Source organism: Phyllobates terribilis, unplaced genomic scaffold (assembly GCF_046119375.1).
Source record: "Phyllobates terribilis strain yellow unplaced genomic scaffold, ASM4611937v1 Scaffold_1__5_contigs__length_1240528914, whole genome shotgun sequence".
Taxonomy (NCBI): Eukaryota; Metazoa; Chordata; class Amphibia; order Anura; family Dendrobatidae; genus Phyllobates; species Phyllobates terribilis.
The window spans coordinates 278,290,921-278,309,837 of NW_027362761.1; the positions used below are offsets into that span (position 1 = coordinate 278,290,921).

At 42.1% G+C, this 18,917-nt stretch overlaps 1 protein-coding gene across 3 annotated transcripts in view; it reads left to right on the forward strand.

Annotated features, from left to right (window-relative positions):
- MYO18B (myosin XVIIIB) overlaps positions 1-18,146 on the forward strand; it is a 1,187,635-nt gene extending 1,169,489 nt beyond the window's left edge. For all 3 annotated transcript variants that reach the window (XM_073672938.1, XM_073672946.1, XM_073672953.1), the window contains one exon: positions 18,002-18,146. In XM_073672938.1, the coding sequence (XP_073529039.1) occupies positions 18,002-18,015 (14 nt within the window). In that variant the 3' untranslated portion in view covers positions 18,016-18,146. The remainder of the gene's footprint in view (positions 1-18,001) is intronic.
- The last annotated feature ends 771 nt before the right edge of the window (positions 18,147-18,917 follow it).

Sequence of the window (18,917 nt, forward strand, 5' to 3'; positions counted from 1 at the left end):
CTTTCAACCTGACGTAATTGCCTGTAGGAAAGAGTCCTCAATTTGCCCTTATCAGCACGCACACGTGTGTACTGTGAATCAGCTACATACTTCTTGATTGCCAAGACACTTCATCCTGATCATCGCACAATGTTGATTGTAGTCATGCCTTGACCTAAACACTCCACAATTTGTTGCTTCTCAGCAGCCGACACATCCTTTTTCTTTCCCATTTTGGCAGAAAATGTAGGCTGCTGAATAATGTGAGAGAGCCTTCTTAAGTAGTCTTGCCTTTCATTGGACACACCTGCCAAACTAATTAGCACAGGTGTCTGCAATTGCTTACAGTGATATAAAGAGCCCTGACACACATCACCATCAATGAGTTTAACTGACAAACAAACAAATTCTTCCCTTATCACTCCTAAACACTTTTTGCATAATAATTTGGAACACAGTGTACATGTGCTTTTCCACAAAACACCAGTGGTTCACGTAGTGAATCTTACAGTTCTAACTTGCCAACCGTGGTCTGTATGGAGTTGTTCAATAAAGGGCCCAAAATTAAGATAACATAGATGGGAGAGGTCTCTATGAATAGGAATTCCTAAGTATTTGATACTCTGTGAGGGCCAGGCAAAGGGAAAGTTGGACTGGATGGAATCCTATATGGATTTGGGGAGGGAGACATCGAGGGCCTCAGACTTCGCTGCATTGATTTTAAAATTTGACCATGTAACAAAGTGATCTATTTCAGCCATAACAGCATGGATGGATATATGTGATTGAGTGATATATACTAGGACATCATCAGCAAATAGAGAGCACTTGTACTCGGTGCCTCCCACCTCAATCCACCTAATATTGGGGTTATGGCGAATTGATGAGAGCAGGTGCTCCGTCACTAGGATGTATAAGAGAGGGGACAGAGAACATCCCTGCCTTGTCCCATTGGTGATTGTGAAAGGTGATGAAAATGTTCTGACGCGCCCCCTGGTCCTTGGGACACCCGGAGCCGGACCCTTTTTGGTGGATGCTGGTGGTTGTAGTCTCCGTGGCGGCAACCCGGTTCCGTGGCTCAGGGCGGTCAAACCAGTGGCGGAACTATTTATGTGGTTTTGATGTTTAAATGTCTGACTACGCCACCCGTGGATTGCGGTCAGAGTGAACCGCCGCTCCAGGGCAGACCGCTGAGGCTGGTGTTGTGGGTGCAGCAGAGCGTAGCATAACTCCCCACGGGAGGAGTATAGCCTCAGGGCAGTGTATGCGGAGGATGGGGGTGATGGTGCAGGGCAGCAGCAGTAATGACACGGAGTCAGTGATGCAGTCCAGGGCCTTTACTCACAGTTCTTATTATCCAGACCACGTCTGCAGGTAACGGCTGCCCACGTCGTACTGTGCTCACCAGGTGAGGGGCTCAGACAACTCCCAGATAACTTTGGAGCGCTTCACAGGAAGCTTTGTGTGTCCTTTGTCTGGCCTTTCTTACCAACCCTTCTGTCCGGCTGCCTCGGGCCTCCTCTTGGTAAACTTGGTGCCAGTTTCCCTGACCCTATGTGGTGCCTTCCTAGCGGGTGTAGCGAGGGGCTGCGCCACATAAAATGTCACAGCCTCCTGTTTCTAGCTGAGGGTCGTTTCCTGCCTCCACTAGTTTCGGGGACCGGTCTCCCCCTTTGGCCTGACCCCTCCACGCAGGTGGATTCTGGCGTGCGGTGGCGACTCGCCCGTCCGCACCCCTGAGATCCCTTCGTTCCTCGTTCCTGGAGCCTTCTCCGCTCCTCTTCCTTCCTTCTCCCTCTTCCAGGCCTGGGCCTCTGTTACTAGGCCCGCCTCCGGAGCAGAGCTCATGCAGAGCCCCTGCTCCCTGCCACTTCTGCTCAGACTTCTCTGCACTGAACTAAGATGGTGCCCACCTTTTATACTCCCTTCTCAATGCACCCAGGAACTGCTTCCTCCCTGCTCCTGCACTACAGGGTTCCCCTTCCTCAGTGTTCCCTCCCCCCACTCCAGCCAGGGACAGGGACTGTCGTGCCCATCTCAGGGGCATATTGGTCGCCCTGCCCCACGGCAATGTGGTGTAATGCATGCAGGTGTCGGGTCCTGATCCACACTACATCCTTACCTGAGAGTGAGATATCACACCTCTGGGTGAGGTGCAATACCTCTGTAGCAACCGAGCCCTCAGGGTGCTACAGTTCCATTTATCTTCAGCCTAGGTGACGTATTGCAATACAGGGCCGTGATTTTGGCTATAAAAGGGTCCCCTAGACCCCTACCCCAAGCTTTTAAAGAGAATCATATATGGCGTGCCAGGAGACTCTATGGAATGCTTTCTCAGCATCCAATGAGAGTATCTAATTACAAATTTTTAACTGCATCTAGCCCAGGAAATACTTTGTGCCTAGTAGCAGGGTCTGCTAGTCAGCGGATTATCCCGGCTGTTAAGCAAGCTACACCACCTGTAGTTTGGACACTTCATTTTTTCAAAGGAAATGCTTCGGGACCACGGGATACTCAGTGAAGAGCATCAGGAGGCACCCCAAGGCATAGGGGCTGGGACTGGCAGTAGGATGCCTTGCGGTGGACAGCCGAGCTCGATCCTTATAAAAGCTTTTTAACTGCAGCAGCTTTAGTGGACGCTACTGGAGCTGGAATTACGTGGCTGCTGGCATGAGACTTGCCCTCCAATAGATCCTTGTAAATGGATTTAAAGTGTATTCATTCAAATTAGAGAGACAATTTAAATTAAAAAGCTTAGAGCTGCCTCCACCACAGGGGGGCTCGCTCGACCCACCAGCGGACAGGCACCAGTATTTGGAGAGGGGGGCTGGCCGTCAGGGTTCACCGCGGCTCTGGCACAAACCCGGCGACACGGAGGTGGCACGGGCAGGAGCGGACTGGCCGTGTCGGCTTCTCACTTTTTGGATTTTAGAAGGGCATGACATGCCTATATCTGTGTCTCCCCCTCCTTTTACTCCTCCATCTCTTTTATTTTCGCATGACTATATGTACTTGTCACTTTTCCATGTGTTAGTTATGTCTTCTGAGCAGTTTGTCAGCTTTTGGACACCTTTGAAGGTGTTTTCTATGTGTTTCTATGTGTTTTTGTTTGCCTGCCATTGGTTTTAACGGTGTTCGAAGGTGTTCGACGAACAGTTCGGCGAACACACGGGTGTTCGACGAACCGAACCGAACTCGAACACTACGGGGGTGGCTCAACACTATTCAAGACAAGAACATTTTTGACCAGGGGTGCCCAAACTTTTACATGCCACTATAACAGAAACCTATCTGCTTAGTCTGGACTTTTTCCATAGTCTGAATGTATAGACTATAACAGCAAATTGTCTGTGTAATTTGGTTTATCCCCATAAGAGACTGTCCTGGCTTCATTGCATGGACTTGTTCCCCTTTAACAGCTATCCAGATATGTATTCTGGACCCCTTATAACAACTGCTCGTGTAGTGTAGGCTAACTAGTATTGCTTCACTTTGCTCTGAAAATATGTTGTGATACTACCATGATGCGTAGTATTACTGTGTGGATTTCTGTTTTTTTTTTTGCAGTTCCATATTTACAGGTTGAAGGGGTTGTACATCTTGGTGGACATTTTTTTTTTCTTCCCTAAATGGTGCTAGAAATTATTTTTGCATTTAGGTTTCATTAAAAATTCTGCACCGTTTACCTCCTATAACCTGTTTTGCAGCTTCTATTGCAGGCTGCAGGATGAGATAACGGGGTTGGCCGCATTATATTTATTTTATCAGACGTGTTGGGGATATGATTTTGTGGCACTTGCTATTATATAGGTATGGCCGGTTCTACTCCTGCTCTTGTTACTGGAGCTTTACTCACAGACTGCACAGCTCTCTAGTCCATAAAATGTCTGCTATTGGCGGAACATGTGACCAGACTTGTCCATCAACCTTGTCCAATTGAAAACCTCACCTGAGAAATCTGCTTTTCCATCGGACAAGGCTGATGGACAGGTCTAGTCATATGCTCCTCAACTACCAGCCAGTTTATGGACTGGAGAGCTGTGCAGTGTGTGATAAAGCTGCACTAAAAGGAGAAGGAGGAGAACCTGTGACAGTGCAAAACAGAGGTAATAGTAGGCAAACTGTTTAAAAAAATGTAACGAAACCCAATTGCAAAAATGTTTTTTTGCCCCAGCTGCATTCATTTAGGTAAAAAAAAAGATTGTCCTCAAAAGTGGACATCCCCTTTAAGTGGTGATAACTTGATAAAGTGGTGATTTGTGAGGATGGAAAATAAATATTAAAATGTGTCATTTTAATAAGCTATCCTATGTAATTGCAGCATAATATAGATAAAGGTCAGTAGTCCTGATAGCCAAATAGCACGAAAATTGTTGTGTTACTTGGCTACTTCAAGCAATAAAAGAATATACCAGACGCATAGTTTATGAGTCCACTACATTTATTTATTTATTTTACTCGCTTATATAGCGCCATTAATTTTGCAGCACTTTACAGTCATTATCATTGCTGTCCCCATTGGGACTCACAATTTAAATTCCCTATCATTATGTCTCTGGAGTGTGGGAGGAAACCGGAGAACCCGGAGGAAACCCACACAAACACGGGGAGAACATACAAACTCCTTGCAGATATTGTCCTTGGTGGGATTTGAACCCAGGACGCCACCGCTGCAAGTCTGCAGTGCTAACCTCTGTAGTCCTTCCCTCTTTGTATGTCTGGGCCCTGACTGACAGGCTAATTTGTATCTATGTATACACAACAGCCAGACAATCACTTCTCTGAGAGATGAAGGGAGGCAGGAGGAGCGCTTTAAGTATTAAATCAGATCATTGAGGGAATATGAGGATAGGTTCTTTCTTTGTATTATTTAATTAACATATTTATATAGCGCCATCACATTCTGCAGTGTTTTTATGGACATTATCATCACTGTCCCTACAATCTACATTTCCTATCAGTATGTCTTTGGAGTGTGGCAGGAAACCAAAGTACCCCGAGAAAACCCACGCAAACTCAGGTAGAACATACAAACTCCTTTGAGATGTTGTCTATGGTGGGATTTGAACCCAGAACCTTACTAAGCCACCCTATGATATTTAAAATGAATCACTAGCTATTAATAGTTATTGTAATATATTACACCAAAACTAAAGATTACAATTTTTTTCATAAGCATAAAGCTATAGTCAGAAGCCTTCCCTCTAGCCTTTATTGTGGCCTTCTCTAGTTAATGGAGGAGGCAGGTAGACTAATGTGATTCCATTTACATGAGTCTGCTAGTTTACTTTTCATTTCTAGAAGCAGGAAGATAGCCAACAAGGAGCTGCTTTTAGTGCTTTCATTACATTTTTTTTTCCTTTTTGCTTCTGTGAATGTGTAGAATAAAATCTCCAGTGTATGAGCCAGGATTCATGTTAACAAGGCTTAGTTTAAGCCATTTAAAACTATCTATAAAGTGCCAAATATCATCGTTATAAAGTAAATAATAGCAACACTGCTCAAAAGGGAATATCACAGATTTTATAATACAATCCTTTAATGAAACGTTAGACTATGCCTCTGATTTTCATTTAGTTCTGCACATTTTTCAAAATACTTGTCATTAATGAGTTAAGCAAATGATGAAATATTTCCATGCATGTATAAGATCATTAAGTTCCTTTAACAGGAAGAATAAACAGACTTTCATCTAAATTTGCTGTGACCAAATTACAGTGGTAATTAAAGCAACACCAGGTCTTATCTTCATCCAGCAGCAAATTCATGAAACAGCCATTCCAATTGCAAGTTTTTAAGATTAGCTTTGCTCTATGAGTTGTGTGACTTGAAATTTTTGAACTACATAACAAAGGGAATTATGGATTCACGCCATACAAAAGGCCACAGTTCATTGATGCAGTTTTGTTTTATTTACAAAGTAGGATTAAATCGTGCTTTATTATTAATAAAATATTATTTTAAGTAATTAACAAAAATATTCTTGTACTGTATATGTGAGCAAACCTATCCATCTTTATTGAGGATAATGTCGAATTCCTGAATGGCAAAATTCCAGAATGGTAAATAAGATAGTCATACTACAAAAATAACATTTACTGCATATCTATTTTATGTGTACAGCTCACAATTTTAACAGAGCTATGCTGCACACATATATAGTTCTCAAAAGAAAAAATATATATACACTTCTCAAACAAATGTGAATCCATGAGAAGTGCTTGAATCATAATTATAGTTTAGCTGGAGAAGAAGAGACATACTAGAAAAAACTGTTGACGAAATCCAGCACTTAATTTCCAAATATAGATAAAACATTAATATTAATGCTAATATTAATGTTTTTATCTGTATTTGAAAATTAATTGCTGGCTTCTGTCAAAGTTTTTTCAAATACACATATATAGTTTCACTGTATAATACACTCCTATATTGCATATGTTGCAATATTGCATATATTGCTTGCATATATACACAGGTATATACTGTGTATTTATATAAATACAGGGTGGGCCATTTATTTGGATACACCTACACAAAGAGAAACTTGTAAATAACTCATGAAAGAATAGAGTTACGTTAAAACCAAGCACACCATTGTTTTTCTTATGAAATTCTCAATAAGTTTGATGTGTCACATGACCCTCTTCCCATTGAAAAAAATAAAGTTGGATCCAAAATGGCCGACTTCAAAATGGCCACCATGGTCACCATCCATCTGGAAAAGTTTTTCCCCTCCCATATACTAACGTGCCACAAACAGTAAGTTGATATCACCAACCATTCCCATTTTATTTAGGTGTATCAATATAAATGGCCCACCCGGTATATATACACTGCTCACAAAAATAAAGGGAACACGCAAATAACACATCCTAGATCTGAATGAATTAAATATTCTCAACGAATACTTTGTTCTGTACAAAGTTGAATGTGCTGACAACAAAATCACACAAAAATCATCAATGGAAATCAAATTTATTAACCAATGGAGGCCTGGATTTGGAGTCACCCCCAAAATTACAGTGGAAAAACACACTACAAGCTCATCCAACTTTGATATAATGTCCTTAAAACAATTCAAAATGAGACTCAGTATTGTGTGTGGCCTCAACGTCCCTGTATGACCTCCCTACAACACCTGGGCATGCTCCTGATGAGGTTGCGGATGGTCTCCTGTGGGATCTCCTCCCAAACCTCGACTAAAGCATCCGCCAACTCCTGAACAGTCTGTGGTTGGTGGATGGAGTGAGACATGATGTCCCAGATGTGCTCAATCGGATTCAGGTCTGGGGAACGGGCAGGCCAGTCCATAGCTACAATGCCTTCATCTTGCAGGAACTGCTGACACACTCCAGCCACATGAGGTCTGGCATTGTCCTGCATTAGGAGGAACCCGCGGCAAACCACACCAGCATATGGTATCACAAGGGGTCTGAGGATCTCATCTCGGTACCTAATGGCAGTCATGCTACCTCTGGCGAGCACATGGAGGGCTGTGCGGCCCTCCAAAGAAAAGCCACCCCACACCATTACTGACCCATTGCCAAACCGGTCATGCTGAAGGATGTTGCCAGCAGAAGATCGCTCTACACGGCGTCTCCAGACTCAGTCACGTCTGTCACATGTGCTCAGTGTGAACCTGCTTTCATCTGTGAAGAGCACAGGGCTCCAGTGGTGACTTTGCCAATCCTGGTTTTCTGTGGCAAATGCCAAGCGTCCTGCACGGTGTTGGGCTGTGAGCACAACCCCCATCTGTGGATGTCGGGCCCTCATACCACTCTCATGGAGTCAGTTTCTAACCATTTGTGCAGACACATTTGTGGCCTGCTGGAGGTCATTTTGCAGGGCTCTGGCAGTGCTCCTCCTGTTCCTCCTTGCACAAAGGCGGAGGTAGCGGTCCTGCTGCTGTTTTTTTGCCCTCCTACGGCCCCCTCCACGTCTCCTGGTGTACTGGCCTGTCTCCTGGTAGCGCCTCCAGGCTCTGGACACTACGCTGACAGACACAGCAAACCTTCTTGCCACAGCTCGCATTGATGTGCCATCCTGGATGAGCTGCACTACCTGAGCAACTTCTCTGGGTTGTAGAGTCCGTCTCATGCTACCACGAGTGTGAAAGCACAACCAACATTCAAAAGTGACCAAAACATCAGCCAGAAAGCAATGGTACTGAGATGTGGTCTGTGGTCCCCACCTGCAGAACCGCTACTTTATTGAGGGTGTCTTGATAATTGCCAATAATTTCCATCTATTGTCTATTCCATTTGCATAACAGCATGTGAACTTGATTGTCAATCAGTGTTGCTTCCTAAGTGGACAGTTTGATTTCACAGAAGTTTTATTTACTTGGAGTTATATTCTGTTGTTTAAGTGTTCCCTTTATTTTTTTGGGCAGTGTATATATCACAGCACATACACTTTACACACATGTATTCACATTACAAACATATAAACATACACGTGTTACAGACACATGCAGCAATATGAATTTTTTTTAGATAGGTGTGAAAAAAATGTTGCATTCTAAAATAGAAGTGTTAATAGTTTATTTTTTTAATTAATAACATGCAAAGTAAATGAACAAAAGAGAAATCTAGATCAAATCAATATTTGGTGTGACCAACCTTTGCATTCAAATCAGCATCAATTCTTCTAGGTACATTGCACACAGTTTTTGAAGGAACTTGGTAGTGAGGTTGTTCCAAACATCTCGGTAAACTAACAACAATTCTTCTATGGATATAGACATGTACAAATCCTTTTCCCTCTCCATGTAATCCCAGACAGGCTGGATGATGTTGAGATCAGGGCTCAGTGGTGGCCATATCATCACTTCCAGGACCTCTTGTTCTTCTTTCAAATTTGGAGCCCGTCAGACAATTCTAAGTTAGTATTGCATAATGGATAAGTATCTGTCTGTATTTCCCAGCATTGGGGACACCCTTAATCCTGACCACATACCCAACTTCATTAGCTGAAATGCAGCCCCAAACTTGCATGAAACTGCTACCACACATCACTGTTGCTGCATACACTCATTATGGAAACGCTGTCCAGCCTTTTGGCTTCTGCTGTAGTCAAATATTTCAGATTTTGACTTATTAGTCCAGAGCACTTGCTGCTATTTTTCTGCTTTTCAGTTCCTATGTTTTCATGCTTAGTTGAGTCACCTGGACCTGTTTCCATGTCGTTTTGACCACAATTCTACCATGTAGACTACTTTGGCTAGACTTCTGCGACCAGTAGATAGGTGTAGCTGGGTCCCACTGGTTGCTCTTAGTTATGAGTTGATGGGACTGCTGATTATCTTCTGCTTTCAAAAGGAAATAAGCATGAAGTTTCCTTGTCCCACCACTGTTTCTATGGTGGTAAACTTTGACTATTTCTTTGTGTACTAAATACTGAGCATAACAGGCAGATACTTATCCATCATGCAGTACCATCAGGGAGGCATCTGATTAGCTTGAAATTTATTTTGCAGCATGACCACAAGTCCAAACATACAGCCAATGTCAAGAAGAACTATGTTCAGTGTAATTAATAACAAGGAGTGATGATATGGCCCTCAAAGAGCCCTGATCTTAACTTCATCGAATCTGTGTGGAGTTACATAAAAAGACAGAAGGATTTGGGCAAGACTTCATCCACAGAACATTTGTAGTTAGTTCTCTGAGATGTTTGGAACAAATTCAAAGTTGAGTTCCTTTAAAAAAAATTGCAAGTGTACTTAGAAGAATTGATGCTTTCATTCTGTTTAGAAATCAAAAGAAGGTCAAAACCAAAAGTTGATTTGATTTAGATTTCGCTTTTGTTCATTCACTTTGTATTTTGTTAATTTATAAAAAGTAAAGTCTTAATACTTCTTTATTTGAAAGCATTTTTACTTTGCAGCATTTTTTCCACACCTGTCTAAAACAGTACTATAAAGTAAAAAACTACTGAATGCTTCCTATTTACCATCTGTCCTCTAACACTAACCCTAATATTAGGCCCATACATCATGTTCTGTAAAGATAACTTTTCAGTAGTTATCTCATTATCATTACAGATAGGATAACAAAGAAAGATAATACTATATCTCTTGTCTCAGACTGGGGTGCCAAAGGCCCACCAGTAACCAACTCCAGGATCCCACTTTTCAGCTTAATGCTAAAGTGTCATTATCCTCAATCACACATTTATATAACAATTAACTGGGTAGATTATTAAATTAATAAGATTCTGCCTTTGTCTGTACATAGTGATTCAAGTATATAGCGCCAAGTATTACTTGTATACGAGGGTGGTGGCCCACTCTTGCACAGGTGCCTACCAGAGGATTCTTCTGTTCTCCTGTGGGCTAGTCCAAGCCTGTGCATCTCTATATACAGAGGATAATACTGGACCCACCATACATGTTCACAGCTCACCTCCTCTCCCTCCTTGCTCAAAGACATCTATATGAAGCATGCCAAGAAAACTTTCCTATAGAAGTCAATAAACCATATCTAGACTAATGTTGCCTATTCCCATGTGGCTGATGTAAAGCAGAGCTCTGAATGCACTTAACAGCAGCCATCCCATAATCATGTACAAAAAATAGAAAAATAAATTCCACAATTAGAAAATAAAGGCAGATTTCATTTTTTATGAGAATCTGTGGATAAGTATTAAAAATATTAGCCGAGCAGAGTGAAACAGATAACAATTTGTTCCATTGCCAGTGGTAAATTATTTTTCTTGACACAAAATAAGACAAAATGAAAAATAGTCTTAGAAATGTTTAGGTTGGAATTGCAAACAGAATATGTCAGGTTTCAGTGGCATTTTTAAATGTTTCATTTAAAAACGGTCTGCAAACAACGTCCTATGAAAAACAGAGGATTTGGGAATGTTTAGCTTGCAAAAGAGAAGACTGAGAGGAGACTTAATAGCTGTCTACAAATATCTCTGGGGCTGTCGCACTGTAAAGGGATCAGCTTTATTCTCATTTGCAGAAAAAGACTAGAAGCAATAGAATGAAACTGAAAGGGAGAATATACAGATTAGATATTAGAAAAAACTTTGTGAGGGTGATTAATGAGTGGAACAGGCTGCCATGAGAGGTGGTGAGTTCTCCTTCAATGGAAATCTTCAAACAGAGGCTGGACAGACATCTATCTGAGATGGTTTAGTGAATCCTGCATTGAGCAGGGGGTTGGACACGATGACCCTGGAGGTCCCTTCCAATGCTAACATTCTATGACTCTATGATTTCTTTAGCCTTTTTGTGATCATTAACCCCTTTTTGACGTTTGACCTAATAGTACGTCATGGAGACCTGGGCAGATTGGACCAATGACGTACTATTAAGTCATATGGCGATCGCACCCGCACACAAGCAGTGCGCGGCGATCGCAGCCAGGTGTCAGCTGTTTGTCACAGCTGACACCCGGTACTATGTGCAGGGAGTGGTCCCTGAACATTAACCCCCTCGATGCTGTGATCGAAGTCGATCGCAGCATTGCTGGGGCAAGGGGTGGTGATCGCCGATACTCACCTCTCCTGCCGGCGTCCAGCGCTTTCTGCCGTGGCTCCCAGATGTTGCCATGATGACCCAATGTCGTCATGACAACATCCGGGTCACCAGACAGCAGGAAGATACTTTGGTCATGCGCAGTGCATGACCAAAGTATCTTCTCCCTCTACAGCAGTGACAGCCTGTATAGCACAGGGAGCTGCTGCTGCTCTCTATGCTATACAGGCGATCTGAAAATAAAATGTGAAAATACCATTGTGGGACAAGGTGTAAAAGTTAAAAATAATCATAATGTGAAAAAAAATAAATTGTAAAAATATTAAAAAAAATGAAAAAAAATCCCCAAAAATAAAAATATATTGTACCCATAAATAAATATTATTGTGGAAAAAAACCCGATAAAAGTACCCATAGTATCGCCGCGTTCTGAACGACCTGTCCTATAAAACTGTCCCTTTAGTGAACACGGTAATAAAACAAAAAAGAAACAAAGCAAAAAAACATGCTTTATCATCATACTGCCAAACAAAAAATGCAATAAAACGTGATCAAAAATACGAATGCAAATAATGGTACCGCTGAAAACGTCATCTTGTCCCGCAAAAAACAAGCCACCATACAGCTCCATCGGCCGAAAACTAAAAAAGTTATAGGTCTCAGAATAAAGCGATGCCAAAAAAATATTTTTTCTATAAAATAGTTTTTATTGTGTAAAAGCGGCAAAACCTAAAAAAAAAAATATAAATATAGTACCGCTGTAATCATACTGACCCAAAGAATAATGCTGCCTTATCAAATTTTACCACACGCGGAACGGTATAAAGAAAAAAAAAACATCAATTCCGGAATTTTTGGCTTTTGTTTATTCTCCCTCCCAAAAATCGCAATAGAAAGCAATCAAAAAATGTCACGTGCCTGAAAATGGTACCAATAAAAACGTCAACTTGTCCCGCAAAAAACAAGCAGTCATATGACTCTGTCGGCCGAAATACGGAAAAATTATAGCTCTCAAAATATGGTGATGCAAAAACTAGTCTTTGCAAAAAAAAGCGTCTTTTAGTGTGTGACAGCTGTCAATCATAAAACCCGATATAAATCTGGTATCTCTGTAATTGCACTGACCCAAAGAATAAAGCGGTCTAATCACTTATACCGCACAAGGAACGGCGTAAAAAATAAACTCTGGGGTTAGGGTTAGGGTTGTGCTAGGGTTAGGATTGGGATTTTTTCGAAAGTGAAGAAAACAAATGGCGACGATATGGCGACTAGTGAGCGCAAGTGCTCGCTACTTGAGTTTGCATCGGGTGCTCGGGTATAGAGATGAGCGATGTTCGACTAGAACTGTTCGCCAATCTCAAATTCGAGCTGTTTTGGGCGGTGTTCGAGTCGTTCGACGAACGCGAACGATTTGCAAAAAATTCGGCTGTTCGAGGTTATGTTCGATAACTGTTCGTGCACCAAAAGCGTGTCCTGCATGTCTGGCGCTATTTAGAGCACCAATCACGCAGGGATTGTCTGCCACTCACTGTAATGCCACAGCCATGGTGGTTGTGGCATTACAGTGGTTGCCCAAATCGATGGGAAACAGTGCTCACAGTGAAACATGAAAAGCCGGCAATTCAGCAGTGGCATACACCGGTACCCGACAATTTAGAACCGAAAGAATAGAGTATCACACATAAATTAGATAGATAGAAACATGTCAGTCACATATATAAGAAGTACAGTGATAGTGTTGGTTAATGTACTTCTCATTTAGTGTTAAAGGATTTATTAAAAAAAATATTAGTGTTTTCATGCACCGTCTCTTTAAAAAAGCCGGCCGGCAATTCAGCAGTGGTACCCGACAATTTATAACAGAAAGAATAGCGCATCACACATAGATTAGATAGATAGAAACATGTCAGTCACATATATAAGAAATACAGTGATAGTGTTGAATACTGTACTTGTCATTTAGTGTTAAAATAAAGGATTTATTAAAAAAAAAATTGGCGTGGGGTTCCCCGTAATTTTAGTCTCTAGCGGAGGTTAAGCAGACGGCTGGGGCAGATGGTTGAAGCCTGGGAAGGGGGTAATACCCACGGAGCTTCCCAGGCTACTAATATCAGACCCCAGCTGAATACCTAGCCTTTACTAGCTATTAAAATGGGGGACCCCCAAAAAAATGACGTGGTGTTCCCCCTATTTTAATAGCTAGCAAAGGCTAGGCTGACAGCTGGGGGCTGATATTAATAGCCCAGGAAGGGTGCCATGAATATTGGCCCCCTCCCAGGCTAGAAACACCATCCGTCAGCCGCCCCAGAAATGGCGCATCCATAGGATGCGCCAATTCTGGCACTTAGCCTCGCTCTTCCCACTGCCCTGTAGCCGTGGCTGTGGGGTAATAGGGCTGGGGTTGATGTCAGCTTATAATGCCAGCTGACATCAAGCCCAGGTTAGTAATGGAGAGGCATCTATAAGACACCCCCATTACTAACCCCATAGTCAAAGTTACAAAAAAAACACAAACACCCAGAATAAAGTCCTTTAATTGAAATAAAGACACAATTCTTTATTGTTCTAAATTAAACCATACTTACCATCACGCCCATTCCAGCTGAAGCCAACGATCTCCTGCAATAAAAGTAAAATAATAAAGCAACATCATCCTTACCTTTCCATGGTTCCCACGACGGCTCCAGCTCTGCTACATTCACATGACAGGCTGGACCGCAGCAGAACGCTGCCATCCAGCTTGCCATGCCGCAGAGACTGAGAAGCGCAGGCATGCTTGTGCTCCTCAGTGTCTGGCTGTGACGGCATAAAGATGAGCCGAGGTCATGTTCAATGAACTCAGCTCACCTCATGCACATCACTGACAGTGTGGGAAAATTCTCTGCGCTCAGCGCTTGAGCAGGAGAATTCTCCCACGCTGGGATGGCATTGAGATGACAGGCTGGATCACAGCTGAGCGCTGCCATCCAGCTTGTCATCCTTCAGAGACACTGCAGAGTGCAAGCATGCCTGCGGTCTGCAGTGTCTTTGAAGGATGGCATGCTGGATGGCAGCGCTCAGCTGTGATCCAGCCTGTCATCTCAATGCCATCCCAGCGTGGGAGAATTCTCCTGCTGAAGCGCTGAGAATTTTCCCACGCTGTCAGTGACGTGCATGGGGTGAGCTGAGTTCATTGGACATGAGCTCACCTCATGCACGTCATTGACAGCGTGGGAAAATTCTCCTGCACTCACCGTATGCGCAGGAGAATTTTCCCACGCTGTCAGTGACGTGTATGAGGTGTGCTGAGTTCATTGGACATGAACTCGGCTCATCTGGATGCCGTCACAGCCAGACACTGAGGAGCTTAAGCATGCCTGCGCTGCTCAGTCTCTGCGGCATGGCAAGCTGGATGGCAGCGTTCTGCTGCGGTCCAGCCTGTCATGTGAATGTAGCAGAGCTGGAGCCGTCGTGGGAACCATGGAAAGGTAAGGATGATGTTGCTTTATTATTTTACTTTTATTGCAGGAGATCGTTGGCTTCAGCTTGAATGGGCGTGATGGTAAGTATGGTTTAATTTAGAACAATAAAGAATTGTGTCTTTATTTCAATTAAAGGACTTTATTCTGGGTGTTTGTGTTTTTTTGTAACTTTGACTATGGGGTTAGTAATGGGGGTGTCTTATAGACGCCTCTCCATTACTAACCTGGGCTTGATGTCAGCTGGCATTATAAGCTGACATCAACCCCAGCCCTATTACCCCACTGCCACCGCTACAGGGCAGTGGGAAGAGCGAGGCTAAGTGCCAGAATTGGCGCATCCTATGGATGCGCCATTTCTGGGGCGGCTGACGGCTGGTGTTTCTCGCCTGGGAGGGGGCCAATATTCATGGCACCCTTCCTGCGCTATTAATATCAGCCCCCAGTTGTCTGCCTAGCCTTTGCTAGCTATTAAAATAGGGGGGACCCCAAGTCATTTTTTTGGGGGTCCCCCATTTTAATAGCTAGTAAAGGCTAGGTATTCAGCTGGGGGCTGATATTAGTAGCCTGGGAAGCTCCGTGGGTATTACCCCCTTCCCAGGCTTTAACCATCTGCCCCAGCCGTCTGCTTAACCTCCGCTAGAGACTAAAATTACGGGGAACCCCACGCCAATTTTTTTTTTAATAAATTCTTTATTTTAACACTAAATGACAAGTACAGTAATCAACACTATCACTGTACTTCTTATATATGTGACTGACATGTTTCTATCTATCTAATCTATGTGTGATACTCTATTCTTTCTGTTATAAATTGTCGGGTACCGATGCTGAATTGCCGGCCGGCTTTTTTAAAGAGACGGTGCATGAAAACACTAATATTTTTTTTAATAAATCCTTTAACACTAAATGACAAGTACAGTAAACAACACTGTCACTGTACTTCTTATATATGTGACTGACATGTTTCTATCTATCTAATCTATGTGTGATGCTCTATTCCTTCTTGTCTAAATTGTCGGGTACCGGTGTATGCCGCTGCTGAATTGCCGGCCGGCTTTTTTAAAGAGAGTGTCTTCTGAGCAGTTTGTCAGCTTTTGGACACCTTTGAAGGTGTTTTCTATGTGTTTCTATGTGTTTTTATTTGCCTGCCATTGGTTTTAACGGTGTTCGATGGTGTTCGACCGTGTTCTAAGGTGTTCGACGAACAATTCCACGAACATGCCGGTGTTCGACGAACCGAACTGAACCCGAACACTACGGGGGCTGCTCAACACTACTCGGGTATGCACCAAGTATTGCGGGTGCTGGAGTGACATGCTCGAGTCTCCGCCCCATATGTTTTGCAGCTGTTATACAGCCAAAAAAAACTTGTGGGGATTGTCTGCCATGCACGCACGATCCCTGCATATTGTTTTTTTTTGGGTGTCTAATAACCATGAAACATGCGGGCGGGGACTCGAGCATGTCACTTGAGCACCCGCAATACACGGTGCATACCTGAGCACCCGATGTAAACTCAAGTAGCGAGCACTTGAGCTCAAGACTAATGACAACTTATTCAATATGATGACCTAATGTTATCAAATTTTGTGTCGTACCTCTGGGCTCAAAATGTTCACTATACCCCTTGATAAAATCCTTGAGGGGGGTAGTTTCCAAAATGGGGTCAGTTGTGCAGGGTTTCCACTGTTTAGTCACATCAGGGGCTCTCCAAAAGCAGCATGGTGTCCCCTAATTATTCAAGCAAAGTTTACATTCAAAAAGTCAAATGGCTCGCCTTCCCTTCCGAGCCCTGCCGTGCGCCCAAACAGTGGTTTTCCCCCACATATGAGGTATCAGCGTACTCAGGAGGACTTGCACAACAAATTGCATGGTGCAATTTCTCCTGTTACCCTTATGAAAATTCAAAATTGGAGGCTGAAAAACATTTTTGTTGCAAAAATGTGAAAATTTTATTTTTACGGCTCAATGTTCTAAACTTCTGTGAAGCACCTGGGGGTTCAAGGTGCTCACCACACATCTAGATAAGTTCCCTGAGGGGTCTAGTTTCCAAATTGGTATCACATCAGGGGCTCCCCAAACGTAACATGGTGTCCGCTAATTATTCAAGCAAATTTTACATTTAAAAAGCCAAATAGCGCTCCTTCCCTTCCGAGCCCTGCAGTGCTCCCAAACAGTGTTTTTCCCCCATATATGGGGTATTGGCGTGCTCAGGACAAATTGCACAACAAATTTTGGGGTCCATTTTTTCCTGTTCCCCTGCGAAAATAAAAAAAATTGGGGTCTAAATTAACATTTTTGTGAAAAAAGTTAAATGTTCATTTTTTCCTTCCACATTCCAAAAATTCCTGTGAAACACCTGAAGGGTTAATAAACTACTTGAATGTGGTTTTGAGCACCTTGAGGGTTTCAGTTTTTAGAATGGTGTCACTTCTTGGTATTTTCTTCCATAAAGGCCCCTCAAAATCACTTCAAATTTTGTTGGAAAATTTAGAAATCGCTGGTCAACTTTTAACCCTTATAGCTCCCTAACAAAAAAAATTTTGGTTCCAAAATTGTGCTGATGTAAAGTAGACATGTGGGAAATGATATTTATTAACTATTTTGTGTGACATATCTCTCTGATTTAAGGGCATCAAAATTAAAATTTTAAAAATTGCAAAATTTTCTAAATTTTTGCAAAATTTCCGTTTGTTTCACAAATAAACGCAAGCATTATCGAAGAAATGTTACCACTATCATGAAGTACAATATATCACGAAAAAACAACCTCAGAATCAGGGGGATCCGTTGAAGTGTTCCAGAGTTATTACCTCATAAAGTGACAGTGGTCAGAATTGTAAAAATTGGCCTGGTCATTAACGTGCAAACCACCCTCGGGGGTAAAGGGGTTAAATCAGACTGGCAAGTGGTTTTCTGCTAGTCAATAGTAACAAATCAAGTTCTTAATACATATTGAGAATTTATAAAAAGTTATAAAATGGATTCCAAAATTTTAGGGCAATTAAAAAATGAAAAATGACAATTCATAGTGTTCATCATTCTTATTTTTTTTTTTTACTTTTAGATTCTACAAATTGAGGAATCTTAAGTTCTGTGTAGAAAACACACATTATGGCCGCTTGGATTCTTCTGCCTGAGATGCACATTATATGTTTGCCAGAAGAGTAAGACTGTAAAGATGGATTTATGGCTAGAAAATAAAAATGTTGTTTGGTAATTTGTTTGCTTTTTAAAAATAAAGCAATATGTTTCTCTTATGTTGTCTTTATTAAAAAAGAAACATAAATATTGTCTTATTGGAAATTGTGGGGGAATTATCTCCTGATATTCTGTTTTTTTCCTTTTATGGTGAAGGATGTTCTGATGCATTCAACTACCTCAGGTTTACTGCATCTCGTATCTCTGATTATACCCCGTCAATACCAAACAACAAAGTTAATCTTGTTTTAGGAATCAGAGACATAACAGGGATTTGCCAGACTTGGAATTTCCAATTCACGGTGTTAAAAACAAGAACAAGGCTTGTGGATCTAATTGCCTTCTTAAGAAGAAAAGCGGAGAAGTCGAGTTACAGTTGCATTCCCTTCATATTTCCAAACATTTAAGCAGAACCTGAGTGTCGCTCATGTTGCCGTGTCTCAACCTGAAATCTATTCACAAAGCCTCACAAGTGCAATGATTTCCTGAGAACAACACTTACAGTACAATTTATGACAAGCCAAATGCCAACTCTGCAGAATAAAAAACTTGTGGCATTACGATTTGTCAAAGCTTGCAGGAATAAACTGTAAATATAGGTAGGTCACAAGAGATGGGCTATCATCTATATGATATATAGGTAACAGACTTAGCTCAGACTAGCACAATATGTCACTGAATTCTTCCCTTGGGGTAACTATATGTCAGTACTAGGTAGCATTGACCTAGAACCATATCTCATAAAAGAAGTGCTATAGATAATATTGTGCTGCTGATCTATT